Source organism: Miscanthus floridulus, chromosome 9 (genome assembly GCF_019320115.1).
Source record: "Miscanthus floridulus cultivar M001 chromosome 9, ASM1932011v1, whole genome shotgun sequence".
In the NCBI taxonomy this organism is placed as follows: Eukaryota; Viridiplantae; Streptophyta; class Magnoliopsida; order Poales; family Poaceae; genus Miscanthus; species Miscanthus floridulus.
The window spans coordinates 51,074,350-51,097,711 of record NC_089588.1 but is presented as its reverse complement, the minus strand read 5'-3'; the positions used below and the strand labels follow the sequence as shown (position 1 = coordinate 51,097,711).

At 41.5% G+C, this 23,362-nt stretch overlaps 2 protein-coding genes across 2 annotated transcripts; one reads left to right on the top strand and one right to left on the bottom strand.

Moving 5' to 3' along the window:
* The first annotated feature begins 641 nt into the window (after positions 1–641).
* Positions 642–17,460, top strand: LOC136479872 (uncharacterized). Its single transcript, XM_066477599.1, has 4 exons — positions 642–707; positions 16,165–16,434; positions 16,511–16,591; positions 17,068–17,460. Exons 1-4 carry the CDS (start codon positions 642–644, stop codon positions 17,458–17,460), a joined length of 810 nt encoding a protein of 269 aa, XP_066333696.1.
* Positions 17,461–18,842: 1,382 nt separating this feature from the next.
* On the bottom strand, positions 18,843–21,981 carry LOC136481908 (cytochrome P450 78A5-like). Its single transcript, XM_066479188.1, has 2 exons — positions 20,807–21,981; positions 18,843–19,809 (listed from the first exon to the last, which is right to left on the bottom strand). Exons 1-2 carry the CDS (start codon positions 21,773–21,775, stop codon positions 19,183–19,185), a joined length of 1,596 nt encoding a protein of 531 aa, XP_066335285.1. The 5' UTR covers positions 21,776–21,981; the 3' UTR covers positions 18,843–19,182.
* Positions 21,982–23,362: the final 1,381 nt, after the last annotated feature.

Sequence of the window (23,362 nt, the reverse complement as noted above, 5' to 3'; positions counted from 1 at the left end):
TTTGTGTTTTTTATTTTTTTATTTAGAAACCGCGTCATGAGCGGTTGACTGATCGTTGGGCAGGCCCAGAGACGAGCCGTTCGAACAAAAGATGCCTGGACGGACGCCCATGTGCCAGCATTATTGTGAACCTATTCTGTCCTCCTGCAACGCTCCGCCGTTCGCCTATGGCGATTGCGAGTTTCGACACTTGCCGCGCTCGGTCTGCCTGCCGGCTGCCGCGACAGCCATCGACCGCGTCCGCACGGACTCCCATCCCCATGCCACGGCCGCTGCCTGGTTCCTCAACTCGACACACTATAGCCAAAGTTGGGTTCCTCTTCGCGGGCACCACTGACGACAAAGACGTATCGACTGGCAATGGCAGAACAGAAGGCGGCGGAGAAAGAGCGTCGGCACGCCAACGTGGAGCTACAGAGGTGCGAGTAAGAGGAGGCACTAGCCACTACGCCGTCGCATTGAGGCCCACCAAACGGTGGCGGCGCGGTGAGACACGCGGTCGATTAGGTGGTCTAGCGGGCCGAGTAGCGCGGGGCCACCAACCTACCACCAAGCATGTCAGTGTGACAAGTAGTCAACCAGCACCACCGGCGCTTCGTAGCTTCCCCGTGCCTGTGCGAACCTCACATGCCACAGAGCGCATGGGGCAGTGCTCCAGCAGCCAGACATGGACGATGCAGCGTAGTTGTTTGTTGAAATTCCCCAAGGTAAGTTGCTCACTGAACCAACTCTAGGCCCAAACGTCCTCAGCCCTAGAACAACATGGCAAGCATCCTTGGCCATGTCGATGTCTTGCTCGTATCCTTGGATCCACTACCTTGTCCCTTGACACGTGGGGTACCGGTGGCAGCACGGTACCAGGCCTGTGCCAGCAAAATGGACGATGCTAACTTGACGAACGCATTTGCAATTATCCAATGCGCATGGCCGATGCATTCTGAGAAAGGCTACATTTTCTCTAGGTGAACTTGTTACTATCAAATGCTCTTCATGCTAGGTGCCAATTTTTTTTTTCACCAAAAGCATCAATATCATTGTTGCATCGTTTAATCTGATGACTGTGTGCTAATTCTGCATACCACACTATTTTGAACTAGTATGATTGATACAATAACTTAACTTTGTTACTACCCAGTGCAATTATATGGAGTTTTACAGATTTTCTGTGTTGAGCATAGTTCTAGGAAAAGAGCACGAGAAAGCCTATTGAAGTACAAGTATTAATTTTCTCATATGCTGCCAGACCTCAAGTTTGTGGACCTTATGCGACCAAATAAAGTGATTGATGATCTAGATGGCACTGGACCAGTTAGTTTTTCTTTCAGGGATCCTACACCTGAGTAGTTTATCTGAGGCGACTGACTAACCTGTGTATTTGAAAGATCTCATAATTTGGTAAACTAAGTAACCAATAATAATTGAACTGATGACCTCTTCTTAAGATCATCATATTTGAAGTATATGTGCAATGGCTATAAACTAACTACAAAGTGCAGACTTACTGGATAAACTATTGTGCCATTGGTTTACAAAACTGCACCTTATGTCATTTGTAGTAACTAGAGGTTCTGTGCCCATATTTCTTTCTTGAACTTTTTTAACAGCAAGCTTGTGAGAAGGGCACTAGTACCTATGCCTGCATTAATATTGTTGTAAAAATCTGCTCTATATCTTCTGCAAGCACAAAATTTAATATTACCTTGAATTTTTTTTACCCATTAACTAATGCCAGTTGTAGGTTGTATACTGCTATCCAGTGAATGGGAGATTTCCAAGCCAGTTCACTTGTGGTTCACAGGTGGCAGTGGAGAAAGGCCAGCCATCTTCAAAGAATTTCTCTGTATGCTGATAATTGGATCATTGAAAAAAGTGGTCAGGACCTTATCTTGGAGCATCTGAAAATGGTGAAGAAAATCCTGTGTATCTTACAGCAGATGCAGAGACAACGCTTGATTATTTAGACATGTCAAACATACACACCAAAAAGATAGTAGTTCCGTGCAGGTATTGCAGTATCTAAAACCAAATAAAAGTAAAACACCTTTGTTTTCTCAAGAAAGATAATACTATATCGATTTTTTACTAATAGTTTCTTTATGTCCTCCTTAAGTCTGTTAACATAGCTTACTACAATTCACAATATATCTTGCTTCACTGCCCATAGCAACCAGGTAACTTGATTATTTCCATGCACTTAATTTATGATATGGTTTCGTAGTTAGAATATCTTTATGTTGTGTACTCAAGGAATTGTCCATGTACACCCTTCCCACTAAATCTACTTTTTTAACCCACTAAGATTCATGTGTTAATGAATTTTCCCTGTCTCTGTCCTCTGCAAAGCAAAGAATATTCATGCAGAAGAACACTATGGTGGGTTGCGCCTCCAATATCTAGCTCCACTCCATGGGCATGTCTTTTCTTTTTCCCTTCGTTGTCAAAATGCTAACACTTGGGCCACTGAAAAAATATAGTAATGTTGATACTGACGATATCTTACAATCATATCTTGTAATCTGGAAATGGTGCAGGTTGTTTCACATGTGGCTCTTCCTTTTCATTTTCCATTTCACATACATGGCTAATTGCAGGTTCTCCAAGACATCGGAACAAAGGCTTTTATATAAACAAATAAAGTTGCACCTCAATAATATATCATTATCTGAACAATCCCTTCTCTTTGTTAAGGAACAAAACTTTTATACTCCCTCAGAGCATATTACATAGTTCTGAAATTCATTTCAATGTGATCCTCTGTGCTTCATTTAGGTATAAATAGTGAACTGTCAACTATCTTCCTGGTATATTTCTATGTTCTGCTATCCATTGCAATACTGGTCCAAATCTAGAGGAGGTGTCCAGGGCAGGCGCGGCAACGCCGCACCCCGTTTCTAGTATATTCTTAAACTAGAAATCCACTCATATGGTTTGTATCATCTTCAGATGTTGAAGCTCAGATATCGTCTAGCTAAGACTTTGAGTATTTCACAGGATGAACTGAAGAAGATTTAAAAGAAGATGAAAGAGTTCATAGAAATGAGGGGGTTTTGCTGAATCTTTTTATATTACCCTAAATATCTTCATTATTCCTTTTGAAATCTCTAAATGATAACCGTATAATTTTTTATGTTATCAGACAACTTTTCTTTGATCATTTGATGATATCAGAATTGATCCAAACCGCAGTTTCAAAAACCAAAAAAAAAAAGAGAGTAATACAACCGCTAATTCTTTGTTCTATTTTGCTTGTGGGGCTCAACCCGTTAACGGTTTGAGGTCTGAAAATGCAGCCCAATAACAATTGTTATCTTCTGCGTGGGTCTGCTATGTTTTTTTTTAGTCTTGACTCTTGGTGGGTTGTAAACTAGGAACCATTTCTTGCGCATTAAATAAATTCTTCGATTCATGTATTGGTTTTCCTTCTTTTCTTGCTTTTTGCCTAATGAAATTTTGAGAAGTCAACATATGTTTTAATGCATAAATAAGAAAATGTTGTGAATAAGTGAATTCACTTATTGTTCTTTTCTAGCTAGAAACTCCGCTATGGTGTATCCTTTTTAGTACTAATAAACATGTGCGTGTATTGCAACAGCACATATTATTTCTTAGTCACCACTACTAGAGAACAGACTTTAGAACGATGTCCCAATTTGACATTAGCCTCGGCATTTTTTTTGCCCCCACCCTTTAGTCCTGGTTGGTAATACCAACCGGGACTAAAGGTCCCTGCCCAACGGTCGTCCGCAGGGCAGGAATCTTTAGTCCCGGCTGGTATTACCAACCGGGACTAAAGGTCCAACCGGGACTAAAGGTTGCTGGTATTACCAACCGGGACTAAAGGTTTACCTTTAGTCCCGGTTGGTAATACCAGCCGAGACTAAAGCTTTTAGTCCCGGTTTGGGTGATGCCCCGGGAATAAAGATTAATCTTTAGTCCCGGTTTGGCCCCCTAACCGGGACAAATTATCCCGGCCTATAATCCAGCTCATTTCTTCATCCCCGAGCCCGAGCCATTCCATTCAAACTCACTGTCTCTATTCTTCAGCTTGCTGTTGTTCTTGCTCTCTCCCCCTCCATTGATGTTGCTCTTCGATTTTGGAGGTAACAACTAATCCTCTTATGTTTTATCAGTAGCTTATCTCATTTTGCGATGTAGATGCATGTGTAACTTTATATGTTGGACTTTATTATGATTTTATATGTCATTTTTAGCTCAAAATCACATGATGATTTGCATATATGTTTGGATAAACAAAAGTTAAATTAGTTCATCAAAATCACGCCTTGCTCGTCCTCGCTGGAGCACGCGCCATCCTCGTCCCCAGTGGCTTACGTGATCTTAGAATTAATTTTTCCATGAAATGAAAAACTTAGAAAATTGTTAGAAAATTGTAGAAAATCCGTACTAGTTGAACTTGCGGACCGTGTTCAGCTCGTCAAGCATGTTCTCTGCCGAGCGGTAACGGACGTCAAGGAGGAGCTTTGATTTTACGAGGGAGAGCGGCAACGGTCGTGGAAGACCGTGTTCCCTTTCTCGTAGAATCGGAGCTCTTCCTTGGCCAAGTACGGTGCCGTCCGGTGGAGAAATGCTCGTCGAGATGATCACGTAAGCAAGTTCAACTAGTACGGATGGTTATTTATTGAAACATATTTTTGAGCTATAATTTAATGGATATTTGATAACTTCAGACCTACAAATGTCATCTACAAATGTTACTATCCTCGGCAACCTAAACACCCGCGAGCTCGCTGATTTCGAGCAGGTCACTTAGAATTATTTTTTCCATGAAATAAAATACTTAGAAATCATGCCTTTTATTTTTTAGAATTAAATTTTCCATGAAATGAAAAACTTAGAAAATAGTTAGAAAATTGTAGAAAATCTGTACTAGTTGAACTTGCAGACCGTGTTCAGCTCGACGAGCATGTTCTCTGCCAAGTGGTAACGGACGTCAAGGAGGAGCTTTGATTCTACGAGGGAGAGCGGCAACGGTCGTGGAAGACCATGTTCCCTTTCTCGTAGAATCGGACCTCTTCCTTGGTCAAGTACGGTGTCGTCCGGTGGAAAAATGCTCGCCGAGATGATCACGTAAGCAAGGTCAACTAGTACGGATGGTTATTTATTGAAACATGTTTTTGAGCTATAATTTGATGAATATTTGATAACTTCAGACCTACAAATGTCATCTACAAATGTTACTATCCTCGGCAACCTAAACGCCCACGAGCTCACCGATATCGAGCAGGTCACTTAGAATTATTTTTTCCATGAAATGAACTACTTAGAAATCATGCCTTTTATTTTTTAGAATTAAATTTTCCATGAAATGAAAAACTTAGTAAATAGTTAGAAAATCCGTACTAGTTGAACTTGCGGACCGTGTTCAGCTCGGCCAACATGTTCTCTGCCGAGCGGTAACGGACATCAAGGAAGAGCTTTGATTCTACGAGGGAGAGCGGCAACGGTCGTGGAAGACCGTGTTCCCTTTCTCGTAGAATCAGAGCTCTTCCTTGGCCAAGTATGGTGCCGTCCGGTGGAGAAATGCTGGCCGAGATGATCATGTAAGCAAGGTCAACTAGTACGGATAGTTATTTATTGAAACATGTGAAATCCATACTAGTTTTGTTTAAATATATCATTTTAGAAAATATGAAATTTACACTAGTTTACAAAAATAAGTATAGAAAGTAGATGACAACTGGTACCGGATCCTCGGCCTCTCGTTCGGTTGCGAAACGACTAAGGCCAGAACTCCCTCTCATTATCTGCGGCATGTGTAAGCAAAAGATTGTGATGGAGTACCGAGTCAAGAGACAGGAACCCAACAAGGGTCGTGTTTTCTACAAGTGCCCGGATCACGATGTGAGTTTCTTACGCATTTTATAATTATGGCTAATTGACCTGCTTTTCTTGAATATTTTTGACTAAATATTTTTTGGCTTTAATTTCAGTGGGAGGGCAATGGATACGATGGTTGGTACTGGGAGGAAGATTATGCTACATACGTGCAGAATTTGAGTGCGCTTGAGGTAGCGGCTGCTGATGATGAGGCAGTGAGCCAACAGGAGAAGCTTATTGATATTCAACAGAAGAATGATTTGTCTGTTTTAGTTGCGTACGATCATGAAATAATTATGTTACTGAAGTGCATTGTAGTTTTAGTTTGTTTAGTGATAGTTGGGATTGCTTACGTTGTAGCCATGCTTAGTTAATTAATCAACCGTGTGTGTGTGTCATCTATGTTGTGTAATAAAATACTTAATTATGTTCAAGGTTTTCATAATTTGTCGTGTAATGCAGATTATGTCACGCCATTGGATGTATAGTGCCGATCGCCGCTCCCAAGACTTTATTGAGGGCGTGCACTATTTCTTAGGTGTGGCCGAGGCAAATAAGCAGGATGGTTTCATGTGCTGTCTATGTGTCATATGTAAGAATTTAAAGGAATATTCAAGCTCAATGAGTCTTCATTCACATTTGCTTAAGTCAGGTTTCATATCAAACTATATATGTTGGACTAAGCATGGAGAAAGCGGGGTCATGATGGAAGAAGGTGAAGGAAAAGATTTAGACATTGATGACATTATTGCTCAGTATGCTGCCTTTGATGATACTACAATAGGGAGAGATGAAGAAGAGGTAGCGGCAGAAGATGATCTCAGTGATGCTCTTGGCGATGCCATTCATGATGCACAACAAGAATGCGAAAGTGAGAAAGAGAAAGTTAAGTTCGAGCGCATGCTTGAGGATCATAGGAAGTTGCTATACCCGACGGCCGAAGAGGGGCAAAAAAAACTGGGTACAACACTAGAATTGCTACAGTGGAAGGCAAAGAATGGTATATCCGACAAGGCATTTATGAATTTATTGAACCTCATAAAGAAGATGCTTCCAAAACCAAATGAATTGCCCACCACTACGTACGAAGCAAAAAAGGTTGTCTGCCCTTTGGGATTAAAAATCCAGAAGATACATGCATGTCCTAATGACTGCATCCTCTACCATGGCAATGAATACGAGAATTTGGATGAATGTCCGGTATGTAAAGCAGCACGGTATAAGATCAGGCGCGATGATCCTAGTGACGTCGAGGGTAAACAATGTCCTAGAAAGAAAATCCCTGCTAAGGTTATGTGGTATGCTCCTATAATACCACGCTTAAAACGTTTGTTCAGAAATAAAGACCATGCAAAGTTGTTGCGGTGGCATAAAGAAGACCGTAAGGTAGACAATATGCTGAGACACCTAGCTGATGGGTCCTAGTGGAGAGCGATAGACAGGGAATTTCCAGAGTTTACAAATGAGGCTAGAAACTTAAGGTTCGCCTTAAGTACAGATGGTATGAATCATTTTGGGGAGCAGAGCACTAGTCATAGCACTTGGCCAGTTACTCTATGTATCTACAACCTTCCTCCATGGTTATGCATGAAGCGGAAGTTCATTATGATGCCGATCCTCATCCAAGGTCCGAGGCAACCTGGCAACGACATTGATATCTATCTGAAGCCATTAGTTGAAGAACTTCTAGTTTTATGGAACAAACCAGGTGTACGTGTCTGGGATGAGTACAAACAAGAATACTTTGACCTACGAGCAATGTTGTTCGTAACAATCAATGATTGGCCTGCTTTAAGTAATCTTTTAGGTCAGACAAACAAAGGATATAATGCATGCACACATTGTTTTGATGACCTTGACAGTATATATTTGAAAAGATGTCGAAAGGTCATGTACCTTGGCCATCGTCGATTCCTTCCTTTGAATCACCAAGTAAGAAAGAAAGGTAAGCATTTTAAAGGTAAGCCAGACCACTGGAAGAAGCCTCATAACTGAACCGGAGAAGATGTACTCGCAATGGTCAAGGATGTGAAAGTAGTATTTGGAAAGAGACAAGGCAGCGAATCTGTTCCCAAAGATGCTAAGGGACATGCACCCATGTGGAAGAAGAAGTCCATCTTTTGGGAGCTACCCTATTGGCAAGTTCTAGAGGTCCGCAACGCAATTGACGTGATGCACCTGACAAAGAATCTTTGTGTGAACCTGTTAGGATTCATGGGTGTGTACGGGAAGCCAAAGGATTCACTTGAAGCACGCCAGGACTTGCAGGGCATGAAAGAACGAGACAACCTTCATCCAGAGAAGATAGATGATGGACATCATTACTTAAGTCCTGCTAGCTACACGCTTAGCAAAGAAGAGAGGGACAGCATGTTCGAATGTCTAAGCAGCATCAAGGTCCCATCGGGATTCTCCTCCAATATAAAGGGTATAATAAATGTGCCAGAAAAAAAATTCCTAAACTTAAAGTCCCACGACTGCCACGTGCTTATGACGCAATTGCTTCCAGTTGCTTTAAGAGGAATTCTACCTCCACATGTACGTCTAGCCACTGTGAAGCTATGTGCATTCCTCAATGCAATTTCTCAGAAGGCAATCAATCCAGTGGAACTAGCTACTCTACAGAATGATGTGGTTCAATGTCTTGTCAGCTTTGAGTTGGTGTTCCCTCCATCCTTCTTTAATATCATGACACACCTCTTAGTTCATTTGGTGAAGGAGATTAGTATTCTTGGACATGTGTTCTTACATAACATGTTCCCCTTCGAGAGGTTTATGGGAGTCTTGAAGAAATATGTGAAAGTCCGTTCTAAGCCTGAAGGAAGCATCGCCCAGGGCTATGGAACAGAGGAGGTCATTGAGTTCTGTGTTGACTTTATTCCTGACCTTGCCCCGATTGGCGTTCCCGAATCGCGACACGAGGGGAGACTCAGTGGTAAAGGAACTTTAGGGAAGAAAACATATATTGGCATGGAAGACAATTATTTCAATAAAGCACACTACACAGTTCTTCAAAACTCATCATTGGTGCATCCGTACATCGAGATACATAAGGAGTTCTTACGATCCAAGTTTCTAGGGAAGACTGAAGCTTGGATTAGGCGTCAGCACATGGAAAGTTTCAGTGGTTGGTTGCAAAAAGAATATCAAGGTGATGACAATATTGATGAGCAACTGTATTTGTTGACTAGGCAACCATCATGGCATATCCTCACGTACCAAGGATATGAGATAAATGGGAATACATTTTACATAGTTGTCCAAGATAAAAGGAGCACCAATCAAAATAGTGGTGTTCGCATAGATGGCACAGATCCAAATGGGAATATACAAACATATTATGGCCGCATAGAAGATATATGGGAACTAGACTACGCACCTAATTTTAAAGTTCCTTTGTTCCGGTGCCAATGGGTGAAGTTGACCGGAGGAGGGGTAACAGTCGACAAAGAGTATGGAATGACAACAGTGGACCTCAACAATATTGGGTACAAAGACAAACCATTTGTCCTTGCTGCCGATGTGAGTCAGATGTTCTATGTGAAAGACATGTCTACAAAATCAAAGAGAGGAAAAAACGAAGACATCAACTCAATGATCAATGAGCCAAAGCACCACATAGTTCTTTCTGAGAAAATAAATATAGTGGGAATTGAAGACAAGTCAGACATGTCAGAAGATTATAAAAGAAATGTCTGAATTACACCCTTCATAGTGAAGAAAGATCCAAGCGTCATGTTAAATGATGAAGACACTCCATGGTTACGACAAGATCATAACCAAGGGTCATACGTCAAGAAAAAATTCACTGTTGTGCCCGCGTGATACAACAATGCAAATCCTAGATTGTCTCCAATTGAAAAGTTTTGAATACCAAGTTTGTTCATCTCATCAAGATATACAATCCTTATATAGGCCATTTTTTTCATTTGAGAAAGTTTGAACAAAATGTAGTTCAAATTTCACAAGTGTGTGACATAGTTTTAGAAAGTCTATGAGAATCAAGAATTTGTGACTAGTGTTTGATAAAACTTTCGCAAATGAGAAAATGAGCTATGTAACAATTGTAGATCTTGCTGAGATGATCAAACTTGGTATTCAGAGATTTTTCATCTGAGGTCATTTAGTGTCTCATTTGAGCAAGTTTGACCAAGTCAAATTTGGTCAAATGAAAAAACAACACTTTGACTCTAGTATTCTAAACTCTAAATGACTTCAAATTGAAAAGTTTTGAGTACCAAGTTTGTTAAAATCATCAAGATCTACAATTGTTGTTTTGGTCAACTTTCCATTTGAGATAGTTTGGATGGTTCAAATTTGTGATTTTTAAATTTTGACGTCTACAAACTAGTTTTCGGAACCCTAGAATGTCTCCAATTGAAAAGTTTTGAATACCAAGTTTGTTCAGCTCATCAAGATATACAATCCTTATATAGGCCATTTTTTCATTTGAGAAAGTTTGAACAAAATATAGTTCAAATTTCACAAGTGTGTGACAGTTTTAGAAAGTCTATGTGAGATTCAAGAATTTATGACTAATGTTTGATAAAACTTTATCAAATGGAAAAATGAGCTATGTAACAATTGTAGATCTTACTGAGATGATCAAACTTGGTATTTAGAGATTTTTCATCTGAGGTCATTTAGTATCTCATTTGAGCAAGTTTGACCAAGTCAAATTTGGTCAAATGAAAAAACAACACTTTGACTCTAGTATTCTGAACTATAAATGACTTCAAATTGAAAAGTTTTGAGTACCAAGTTTATTAAAATCATCAAGATCTACAATTGTTGTTTTGGTCAACTTTCCATTTGAGATTGTTTGGACGGTTCAACTTTGTGATTTTTAAATTTCGACGCCTACAAACTAGTTTTCGGAACCCTAGATTGTCTCCAATTGAAAAGTTTTAAATACCAAGTTTGTTCAGCTCATCAAGATATAGAATCCTTATATAGGCCATTTTTTCATTTGAGAATGTTTGAATAAAATGTAGTTCAAATTTCACAAGTGTGTGACATAGTTTTAGAAAGTCTATATGAGATTTAAGAATTTGTGACTGGTGTTTGATAAAACTTTCTCAAATGGAAAAATGAGCTATGTAACAATTGTAGATCTTGCTGAGATGATCAAACTTGGTATTCAGAGATTTTTCATCTGAGGTCATTTAGTGTCTCATTTGAGCAAGTTTGACCAAGTCAAATTTGGTCAAATGAAAAAACAACACTTTGACTCTAGTATTCTGAACTCTAAATGACTTCAAATTGAAAAGTTTTGAATACTAAGTTTATTAAAATCATCAAGATCTACAATTGTTGTTTTGGTCAACTTTCCATTTGAGATAGTTTGGATGGTTCAAATTTGTGATTTTTAAATTTCGACGCCTACAAACTAGTTTTCGGAAGCCTAGATTGTCTCCAATTGAAAAGTTTTGAATACCAAGTTTGTTCAGCTCATCAAGATATACAGTCCTTATATAGGCCATTTTTTCATTTAAGAAAGTTTGAATAAAATGTAGTTCAAATTTCACAAGTGTGTGACATAGTTTTAGAAAGTCTATATGAGATTCAAGAATTTGTGACTAGTGTTTGATAAAACTTTATCAAATGGAAAAATGAGCTATGTAACAATTGTAGATCTTACTAAGATGATCAAACTTGGTATTCAGAGATTTTTCATCTGAGGTCATTTAGTGTCTCATTTGAGCAGCTCATCAAGATTTACAATCCTTAATGAAAAAACAACACTTTGGCGGGCTGCAAAAATTTCAGGCCTTCAGTCTCGGCCCAGGCCAGGAACCGGGACTAAAGGGTGGGCGGAATTGCCCGCCCAAAAATACCTTTAGTCCCAGCTGGTAACACCAACCGGGACTAAAGATCCTTTAGTCCCGGCTGGTAAGCCGAGCTGGGACTAAAGGGTTGGACCTTTAGTCCCGGTTCAGCTTATCAGCCGGGACTAAAGGATCTTTAGTCCCGGTTGGTATTACCAGCCAGGACTAAAGGGTCCCGGCCTATATATATCGACCGGTTCATCTTCTACTTTTCGATCTACAATCTATCTCGTCATCTCTACCGCACCCGCGCGCGCCGCCGTCGTCGTCTACCCCCGCCCGGTCTCGATCGTCGTCTCTGCAGCGCCCGCGCCGCTGTCGTCGTCGAGCCCCGCCCGACGACCGTCGAGTCTCCGCCGTACGTTGTCCTCGCGCGGCTCTGCTCGGCCCCGTGGCCGGCCAGCATGCCCAGCCGCCATGCATGCATGGCCATGCATCCATAGCCTGTTTTGGATAGTTTTTTAGATACTTTTTAGATAGTTTTTTAGATAGTTTTTTTAGGTAGTGTTTGATATATATGTTAGATTTAAATGTATTAAAATTTAATTAGTAGTTTATTCTTAGTTTTTAGATAGTTTTTGATATAGTTAATTAGATTTAAATGTATTAAAATTTAATTAGTACTTTATTTAGATAGTTTTTTTAGATAGTTTTTATTGTAGTTTTTGATATATTTAGTAATTATTATTCTATCTCTCTCTCTATATGTGTTAGATTTAATTTTGATTTAGTAAAATTCTATCTATGTATATATGTTAGGTTTAATTAGATTTAGTAATTAATTCTATCTAGAGATTCTATATGTATACATATATATGTACTTAATTATTTCTATGTGTATATATACATGTACTTAATTATTTCCATGTGTTGAGAGAGAGAAAATTGTATCTAGAGAGACATTCTATGTGTTATCACATGCATATCTAGAGATATATACATATGCACTTATTCTATGTGTTGAGAGAGAGAGAGAAAATTATATCATTCTATATGTATATATACATGTACTTATTTCCATATTTTTTTGATCGAAAGTGTTTTTTATTCGATTCCAAAGCCTATACCTTATTATTGTTTATCCTTATGAAATATTATCTGTTATTATATTTAATTGGATTTAGTAATTCTATATGTGTTATCACATGTACTTATGTTATGTGCCATAGTAATTCTATCTATGTGTTATCTTGAAGATACAAATGGCTGCTCCGGATGATAACTTGAATGATGACATAATGGCGAATATTATCAACGCCGGCACCAATGTGGATGTAGATGACACGAGTCAGTACTTTGCTGATTATGATGATATCCTGAATATGCCGGTGGTTGAAGATCAACAAATTGTCGCGCAAGAAAATACTGGCGAGGTATATTCGATTATCTATCATCTCTTATAGATGCATACGTACGTATATTTGTTGTTAATCATTGTGTTTCTACTCATGTAGCCGGTCTCTGGATCTACATCAACCACCGGCAAGAGTAGGAAAGTCCGAGGGCCAAAAAAGCTATTAGAGGGCCATTTCATAATATCAGAATTCGACACCGACACCGGCAAACCATTGGGACCACATGCTCAGACATATGTCAATCAATGTGGGTTCATTGTAAGGGATAGGATCCCAGTTAGTGCTCGTGAATGGAAGCAGAAGATATCCGCTCCTAATGTTAGTTTTGTATCTGATCGTGACAAGAACCTAGCTTGGAGAGATATCACTCAGCATTTTACATTACAAGCAGATGATGCTTTGAAGGAGCTAGTGAGGGATTGGACAATGAAGAAGATGGCAATATTGTTCCAGAGTTGGAAGAAGACATTGTATAAAAAGTTTATCTTGAAGAATGAAACGCCGAATTTCAATGCTAAGGCATTTGTCAAGTTGGAGTCCCATTGGGATGACTTCGTACAATACAAGACATCTCAAGAGAGTGAGGAACGTGTGATGAGGAATCAACAGAATGCCCGACAGAAGCAATACCATCATTGCATGGGATCAGGTGGTTATAGGAGTGCTATTCCCAAGTGGCAGAACCTAGAAGCAGAGATTACTGCCAAGGGAATCATACCTAAAACAATAGAGAAGAACTGGCCTCAACGCGCAAAGAATTAGTTCTACGCTCATGGGGGAAGCCTAGACCCAAACACTAGCAAGCTAATTTTCGGCCAAAAAATTGAGAGAGCAACACAGAGACTAGCTCATGCTAGGGAAGAAGCTAATAGTGGTGTTTTCAAGCCCAACAGAGAAAAGGATGAATTGACATATGCCCTAGAGAATCCCGAACATGGTGGTCGAACAAGAGGCTATGGAGCGGTTCCGTGGCTACAAGCATTCCCAGCAGATAGGGATACCTATAGAAGCCGTCAGAGAAAGAAGGATGAGGAGGCAGACCGAATCTGTGTATTGGAGCAATTTGTTAATGAGTCACGACAAGCATTGCTTGAATCACATGAACAAGAAAAATCTCTTGAGGCAAGAATGCAGGAGGAGATCAAGAGGCAAGTGCAGCTAGTAATGAGTCAAATGCAATCGACGTCGAGAGTCACCATTAGCCCCGTTGGTCAGATGAAAAGCAGTTGTGCTTCCACGGAGCTGCCAGTTATTCAAGGTGATGCTGGGTTGCGCTTCCCTGTTGATGACATTATCGAGCCTCTAACAACATGTGAGCTACACATTCCAGATGGTAATAATGCATCAATCATGGTGGCTATCGGGGTTGTATCTCCAATAGACCGAACGAAGACACCAAGAATCCATGGGTCAGTTATTCAACCTGGATATGCTAGCGTCTCGGTCGATAGAGTGCTCAAAGGTTACAGCAATGTTCCTCTTGACATTGAAGGCGGTGATGGGGAGAAGACACTAGGAGAAGCAGAGAAGATATTTATTCAATGGCGCAAACGCTTCATCATCATTCCTGGGGCGCCACCGCTTCCCCTACCTCACCCTAGGTACGAATGATAGTGAATAAAATATTATTTTTCCATTAATTTTATATTGGCTTCAAAAATAATTGACCACAACTTGTTTTTGTAGCAGGGTCTCCCCCCAGCCTAGCCCAATCATTCATTCCCCATCTCATCACAGCGTCGCGGGGGGCGAGACGACTTCATCCCCACGGTGATCTCCAACTCCTACACCGGCCCCATCGCCTCCACAATGATCTCCAACTCCTACACCGGCCCCACCGCCTCCACAATGATCTCCAACGCCTCCACGCCGGACTCCAACACCGGCCTCATCGCCTCCACACCGGTCTCCAACACCGCCCCCACCACCTCCATAGCGACGCACTACAAAGACGTCTAAGGTCCTGGCGGCAAAGAAGACCAAAAAAAAGAGTTATTTCTCAAGAAATACTTCTTGAAAAGACTGATGAGCAAATAGCAGCTGAAGAAGGCAAAAAAGTGAAAGATTTTTTTATAGATATCCAAAAGCAGAGACAAGCGAAGCTTAAGGAGAAGTCGTACTTTTACATACCACGAGATCAGCTGAGGCAGAAGGTCGAAGCTCACAAGAAAAAGATGCTTGAAGTTCGTAAGCCACCGCCACTATCAGACTATGACCGCTCCCTCGTGAAGTCACATGATGCACATAAGAAAAAGGAAAAGAGCATCAGGGAAGGATGTCCCACAGCTCGAACAACAGAAGCAACCAATGTAAAATCTTGTTGTTGCTAATCTCAACCCTGCAAACACCACCTCCTTTGTAAATGTGCCAACACCACCAAGTGTACACCACCATGTGTATATGTGTTAGCATTTTCACAATCATTTCCCAAAGGATATTAGCCACTCAACTTGCCACGCCACTCGATCCTAGCGACAATGCAAAGTTAGATCACTCGAGTGGCACTAGATGACCGATATGCAAACAAGTTTGCCCCTCTTGATAGTACGGCCATCTATCCTAAACTCGGTCATAAACTTCTCTACACACCTATGACCGGTGAAATGAAATACCCTAGGTTATACCTTTGCCTTGCGCATTCCATTCCATCTCCTTCAATGTCGATGCAACACATGCACCAACACGATCAACAATGATATGATCCACTTCATATCATCACATGATCATATTGGTTCATCGATCTTGACTTTACTTGCTCTTCATCGTTGCCATCGTCCATCGACGCCAAGTCTTGCTCAAGCTTCACCGCCACGCGGTCCATCACTCCAAAGCCTTCGACTTGCCCTTCATGCTTGCAACCGGTCCATCAAGCCAAGTCTTGTCTTAATCTTCTCCACCTTGATCACATGACTCAATGTCATGTCTCATGTGCAATAAGCTCCTTCATCATCACATGCGTGAGCTTTGCAACATCTCCAAGCCATTTTCACCTTCATGGCATATGTTGCTCACACACATGTACCTATGGACTAATCACCCGTGTATCTCACATAAACACAATTAGTCCACCTAAGTTGTCACTCAATTATCAAAACCAAACAAGGACCTTTCACCATCTTAATTTCATCTTATCTTCATTTTAGGATGACTACAAAGCACTAGCTCCAGATGAGAATTCAAAAGTACTTGATGGGAAAGCATTGTACACCATGGCACGTGGAATGCCCCATGGCCGTGTTCTAATAGGCGATGGTGCTATGGATAATGCATGTGTTCTAGTACATGCCAAATCAGCATCGGTTATGCCACCCAATCATGATAAGTATCGAAGTGTGATCGCTGAAAATGAGCGATTGAAAGAAACTAATGGGCTACTCATTGAGGAAAATGGTGTCCATCGTGACCTTGTCATGGTAAAAATTGTTTATTATTTACACCGTTTAACTCGCCATATGCATGCATTTTTATGTGGGTGCTTTTTAATTGTAGAGAATTTATGCGGATTTCAAAAAAGAACCACCTGCTGATCTGCTGCAGCGCCTAGCAAACATTGATGCCCGCCGCAACCAGGTTACAACATTCATTTTATTATCTTGCACGTTTCATACTTTGTATTTTCTGGACATTTCATCTAGAGATTTAATAATGTTTGGTGGCAGAATGGCAATGCGAGTTGCAGCAGTGAACAAGTGGCTTCTTGTTGATTAGAAATGCCATTCTTAGTTTTATGTTGATGGTAAGGTAGCCAAGATCAGTTTTGCTTGGCTAAAAATAGACAAAAAGAGAATCTTTATGTAAACAGTAACATTGATATAAGGCCTTAAGATCATCCTTTATCTTGACAACTCATTCTTCTATGCTTTACTGAGTAAACAAAAAGTGTAATGTGAATAAGCAAGAAAAACAGTAATGACACAATTTGTTTGCACAGATATTTTTAGGTGTTTATAAAAAAAGATATTTTTAGGGAATATGTATTGGTTCACTTGAGTTTTGCTAAGAATAGGAAACTAGTATATTGAGTACAACTATATTGCTTCTTGCAGACTACAAGTTTATCACTTGGAGGCTCTGAATCTGTTGATAATGGTTGGTACAACTACAACTACAATGATGATGAATTTGATGATGATTACATTGTTGATGGCGCTGATGAGGAGGATTACACTGATGAGGATAGCACTGATGATGAAGCTGATGAGGACATGTCAGGTGATGATGGCATGTACGAGGAAGATGATCATGATGACATTTATGATGAAGCCAATAATCTACAGAATGCTGACTGGGAACTGGATAATGATGGCAATGGCTGCAGAGATGTTGAAAATGTCCAAGGTGACGATGAGCACTTAATTGGCCATGCACGCAACAAAAAGATGAGAGTGGCAACAGATGGGAGTGGCACACGACATGGTAACGCCAATGGCTCCAAGTGACTGGTAGGCTGCAGTTTGGATTTCCTTTTGGTCTAATTTGGTAGAAACCAACAGTGTTGTAGTGTATTGGTGCTGGTACCCTCCAAATGCAAGTGCGCACCAACTAACCTTTTGCTGATCGATGTAGTAAGCAATGTTGCCTTAAGCATGTGTTGCTGACATGTAGGCATGACTGGTGCTGGTGCCAGCTATCCTTTTGCTAATGTAGTGAGCAATGTTGCCTTAAGCATGGCTGCTACATGAAGGCATGAAACAATGTTGCCATATAGATTTTGTATATATCTGCAAAATGGTCTTGTAATGAACCATCGGATGTTGCATGTTATGTATGATTTTCTGATGTTATTATCTATATGACTATTGGATCATTAATGGATATTGTTTGATCCATTCGATTTAATTGTTCTGGTGAAATATTTCTGCCTTTTCCTTGGCGAGATCATATTTCCTTGGCTACCATATTTGTGCAAAATGTATTGCCTTGGCTGAGAAGGGAGCAAGGAAATTTAATTTTCTTGGTGGGACAACAAACAAGGAAAACAAGGTTTCTTGACAGTTTAAGGCCGCCAAGTAATACACCCTTAACTTGGCGGTAAGTAGCACTCAAGAAAATGCAATTACTTGGCGGTCAAGCACCCCCAAGGAAATATGATTACTTGACGGTGTATGACCCTCAAGAAAATGTATTTACTTGTCGGTTATTCACCCCCAAGAAAATGTATTTACTTGTCGGTCTGCTCATTTTCCTGTCCTCTTGTCGGTTGTTACATGTCCATGTTTTTCTTGGCAGGTTGGCAGTCAAGAAAACATTGCTTGAGGGCCAGCCGCCAAGGAAACTCTATTTTCCTTGCAATCCAAACTTGGCGGTTCATGCTTGGCGGTGCACCGCCAAAAAACATTTCCTTGGCGGTTTTCCTATATTCCTTGGCGGTTTTTGGCCGCCAAGAAAATTCCGTTCTGTGGTAGTGAAATATGAGCATCCTCTCTCATGCTGGAAACCATTTGCAGAAAGGATTCTCTTTTGGATCTTGTTATTGGAGAAGATGTCGAATATGTATTGAACCTTTTGCCTGTAGCCCTACCCAAAGAACGAACGAGTCTTGTATTTTGGATGTTGTTTACATTGAAAAATAGGTCGCAAGGACCACATCCGCATGATGTCCCATTTTACACTTATATATATATATATATGCTAATCACTAGTGTGTTAGCTTTTCCTTGGATATCACTAGCACTTCATAATCACTAAAAGATGGCTGAGTTTAAAACAGGATTTTCCCTATAACTGGATGTCATCATATAATAAAAAAGAAGAGGAATTAACAGGATTTTTTCCAAACACAAGTAGAGCAGCTAGCAACATATATACAAGAAGCAGGAAGTAGGGAAAATGTAGTGATCAAATTAAAACTAAAACGTTCTGACAAGGCAGGTACACATATATAGTATATATCAGAGTAGTGCAAACTACTCGTGTCTAGCCACCTAGCTATAGGCCGGGCACAGATACATCACATCACATACATACAATAATCTTGATTATACAAACAACACTGAACGAGTAGTAGGCAAACACAAGGGTTAATTTACACCGGTGCATCTTCCTTCAATCCTTCTTCTTTATATAGTTTAATTGCCAGCTGAATTGAAAGTTTGAAACCCTGCTCGGACAACAGTGGCCACAGCACCGAGGAGCTCATCATCACAGTCGTCGTCCATCAATCAAGCAGCAGCAGGTCCTCCGCGACGACGAGGAACCGCGCGGCAGACGAGGGGCGTCTTCATCTCCATGGACAGGCGGAGGCACTCGGCGAGCCTGACGGGCTTGTTGGCCGGCGGTGGCAGCCACCGGTACTCCTGCAGGAGGCGTCCGAGCCAGAGCTGCGCGGTGGCGAGGCCCATCATCCGGCCAGGGCACACCCTGCGGCCGGACCCGAACGGCGCCAGCCTGAGGTCGGACCCCAGCACGCTCACCTCCTCCTCCGCGAACCTCTCCGGCCGGAACACCCAGGGGTCTCCCCAGATGGCCTCGTCGTGCGAGATGGCCCACATGTTCACCATGGCCGTCGTCCCCGCCGGCACCACGTGCTTGCCTACCCGCGCGTCCTGCACCGCCAGGCGCGCCCAGGAGAGGAGCGGGCCCGGCGGGTGCATCCGGAGCGTCTCCTTGAGGATCCACTGGAGGAAGCGCAGGCTCGGGACGTCGGAGTCGGTGATGGGACGGAGGCGGCCCACCGCTGCGTCCATCTCCTCCTGGGCCTTGGATTGGATGTCTGAGTGGAGCGACATGCGGGCCATGGCCCACTCCAGGAGTATCGCCACGACGTCCACGCCACGGAAGATCATCTCCTGCATATGCATTTGCAACATAGACAGGTGTACTAATCATAAGTTGTGCTTATAGATTTTTCTAATCTTAAGTTGAATGAATTACTGTAATCACGATGATAGCCATTAGTTGATAGTCATTGAAGATGGGCCAATTTTGATTGGCAATTGCATGTGTGCGCTCACAAAACCTTAAAGATAGAAAAGGAATTGACCCTACTGCACTGAAACATCTTTGTGAAAATAAAACTCAAGCTAAAGTTATTCCTCAGGTTCTCTCATCTCTAGTTTGTCTACAATCTTACAATCTTCGATATAACTAATGAGATGAATGTGCATAGGACACGCGCGTCATTGGTGATGAGATCATTAAAGCGTCATGTACACCGAAATTTGCAGTCACTATCACAACAGATCACATGATTTAACTACATCAGAATCTATTTCATCACCATACATACATAATGCTCACGGGGGAAAAAATGACTTTCAGAACAAAAGGCATAATTAGGAGATCTGCTAGCTTAGTCTAGAAAATTAGGGGTGAGGATTGCAGTTCCATAAACTAAAAGTTATGCATATAGAATAATATAGATAAGGATTTTATTTGCCTAGTATAAATTATTTATTTTAAAATAAAAATAGAGGCCACGGTATGTACTCCTTCTATTCCAAATTATAAGACGTTTTGACATATCTAAATACATATAACTTTTGCTATGCACTTAGATATACACTATATCCAGATACATAGTAAAAACAATATATCTAAAAAAAGCTAAAACGTATTATAATTCGGAAGGGATGGAATATTTCCTAATTATAGGATGCATATTTTTACGTCCACTTATTATCACCGCTTTATTTGTATTTCCCCGATATGCACCTATCAAACAAGCATGTTACACCACTCAAAAGTATACCACCAACAACTTAATAATTAAGTGTTACCCCAGTGTATCACTTTTTGCCAAAGAAGCAAGGATGCATAAGATGAAAAGATATAGAGCTCACTTACCCACAGCACAGCAATCACATCAGAGTCCTCTAGCCTCTCCTCCTCTGGCAGCGAAAGCATGTAGCTGAGCAGGTCGTCCCTCTCGTGGTAGTCCCCTACCACCCTCCTCTCCTCAATGATCTTCCCAAAATACCCTCTAACCCTAGCTGCCAGCCCCCTGCACATGGGCCCCACCCCCCAGAGGTCCATCAGCGGGCCCCATGGTGTCTTGTAGTAGTGGTCTCCTAGGTTGAACATGCCCACGAGCTCATACCCTTCCCTGACCATCTCACCCAGCTCCTCACTAACAACGACACCCTTGAGGCCCAGCACGCTGCCCGCCATGCTCTCTAGGGAGGCCCTCTGGAGCAAGGCTCTCATGGCCACCTCCCCGGACCTCTCCATCTGGTCAGCGACGCGCCTGACCATGTCGTCGGCGATGCAGCAGCGGAGGCCCCCGAGCGCGGCCATGCGGCGCGGGGAGAGCATGCCGGTGCCCGCGACGCGACGGAGGCGACGCCAGTACTCGCCCGCGGGGGCGAAGCCTATGGCACGACAGAACATGAGCTCCCGTGCCGCGCCCTTGGGCGGGCGGTCCACGAAAGCGGCGCCAGACAAGATCTCCCGTGCCGTGTCCGGGTGGCTGCTGATCACCACGGGGGTGGCGCCGAGGGTGAGCGACATGAGGCGGCGCGCGCCGTGCGCATCGGCCAGCGTGGCCAGGCGGCGGTGCATGAGTGGGCCGGACACAGCCGGTAGGGAGCCTACCAGCGGCCACCCTCGTGGCCCCGGGATGGTGGCGGTAGCGCCGGCATTCCTATGTGCATGGAGGGTGGTGGTGACCACGAATGGCAGTGTAACCGTCACCACGGCAAGGGAGAGAGACACGAGAGGGAAGAGCCACGAGGGCTGTGTGTTAGGGCTGATGCTGATGGCGAAGTGCACGAGGAAGACCATGTAGATCATGGTGGTGATTACTTCAGTCTTCATGGCGGCTATATATGCAGTTAACCTAAGTAAAATCTTTATTTTTATGTGTGTGTGAACTATATATGTGTAGTGATTAGTGACTAGTGCATAGCAGGTGCTATTATGGATTTATGGTTGCTAATGCAATTACTACTTAGATGGCTAGATGAGAAGACAAGAAGAGATGTGTTGAGCTAGTTGGTTGCTTGGATTGTAAGTTGGAAGAAGTGGGCACGAGGAGCGTTGTTGGTGACAAAACGGTCTATTTATAGTGATGGAGGGGGCTTGCGGTTGGCTGGGAGAAAGTTTGTGCATTTTTGCTAGCTTGTAGTGCTTCCTCCTTTATTTAATTATTATAGGGTTCATTTTGTAGTGGCTAACAATAGGGCATAGGCACGCATGCATGTACTGCCTGGTAGCTAGCCTCGCTCTAAAGCTGCTGCTATTGGGTGTCTAGTGTTGCATGGCAGGCAGAAGTCGTACCAGACATGTCCTGCTTATCTTTTGACAGAACAAGAAATAGAAGAAGGGAGAGAGTAAGTGCCCCTCCCATTCGAACTTTACGATCGTTTACGACACAGCCAAACAAACAGGTTGTTTGGCTGCTTTTCTTCTTTCTACAAATACATAGTTTTTGTTATGTGCTTAGATATACATAGATGTACAGTAAAAGTAATATATCTAGAAATACAAAACATCTTATAATTTGAAATTGATGGCATATTATTTAGGACATCAACATGGTTTACAAAGTGGCCATGGTTTCTATGAAAATATGAATACCAAAGAAAGGTAATTAAGTATTTTAAATTATTTTTATAGTAAATGTATTAACATCATGGCTTCTATTATTGTAAATCTATGTTTTCTTATATATTGATAGTCTAAGTTTATAAAGTTTGACGAACGGGAATGCAAAACAACATGTAATTTGAATAGTAGAGTATAAGAGACAACTCCATAGATGTTATTTTTAGGATTGTATGGTAAGTATTGCAAATTAATATTGAAGACAATAATGGCCCCTGCTTCTCTTGAACAACAGATAAATGGACACTTAAAAGTCAAACTTTGTAATTAATTAGAATATATCATTTTTCCTTATGAATTCACCCAATACTAGATCGATATATTTTGAGATTGATGAAGTCATCAACGGTGATCCGCTATCGCAATGGGCACATGTCATCATACCACTGCAAGAATAATATATAGCTGAAACGAGTATCCATACTAAATTGGAGGTCAAAATCAGGCGGGCAGATTTCATCATAAATAATAAAAAATCTAACCAACCAAGCTACACTCTTAGTTCTTGGGGTTCCCTTACTCCTTGCTGAAGATTAACATATGATATCAGTGATCTTTTTGTGTTTTAAACTTAGAATGGATATCTGTAAGATATGTCGTTGTATTTGATAAACCTTTCTAATTAGTGCTGAAGTGGAAGTAGTGCTTGGGTCTCCAAATCAGGTTGACAAATATCAATAGCATTAAATTGTTTGAGCTCTGTGACTTGTGAGCCGTCACATAATAAGTTGAGGTTACTAAGTTTACACGTACTCCCTCTATTCCAATTCATAACACGTTTCGGGTTTTTCCTAGATA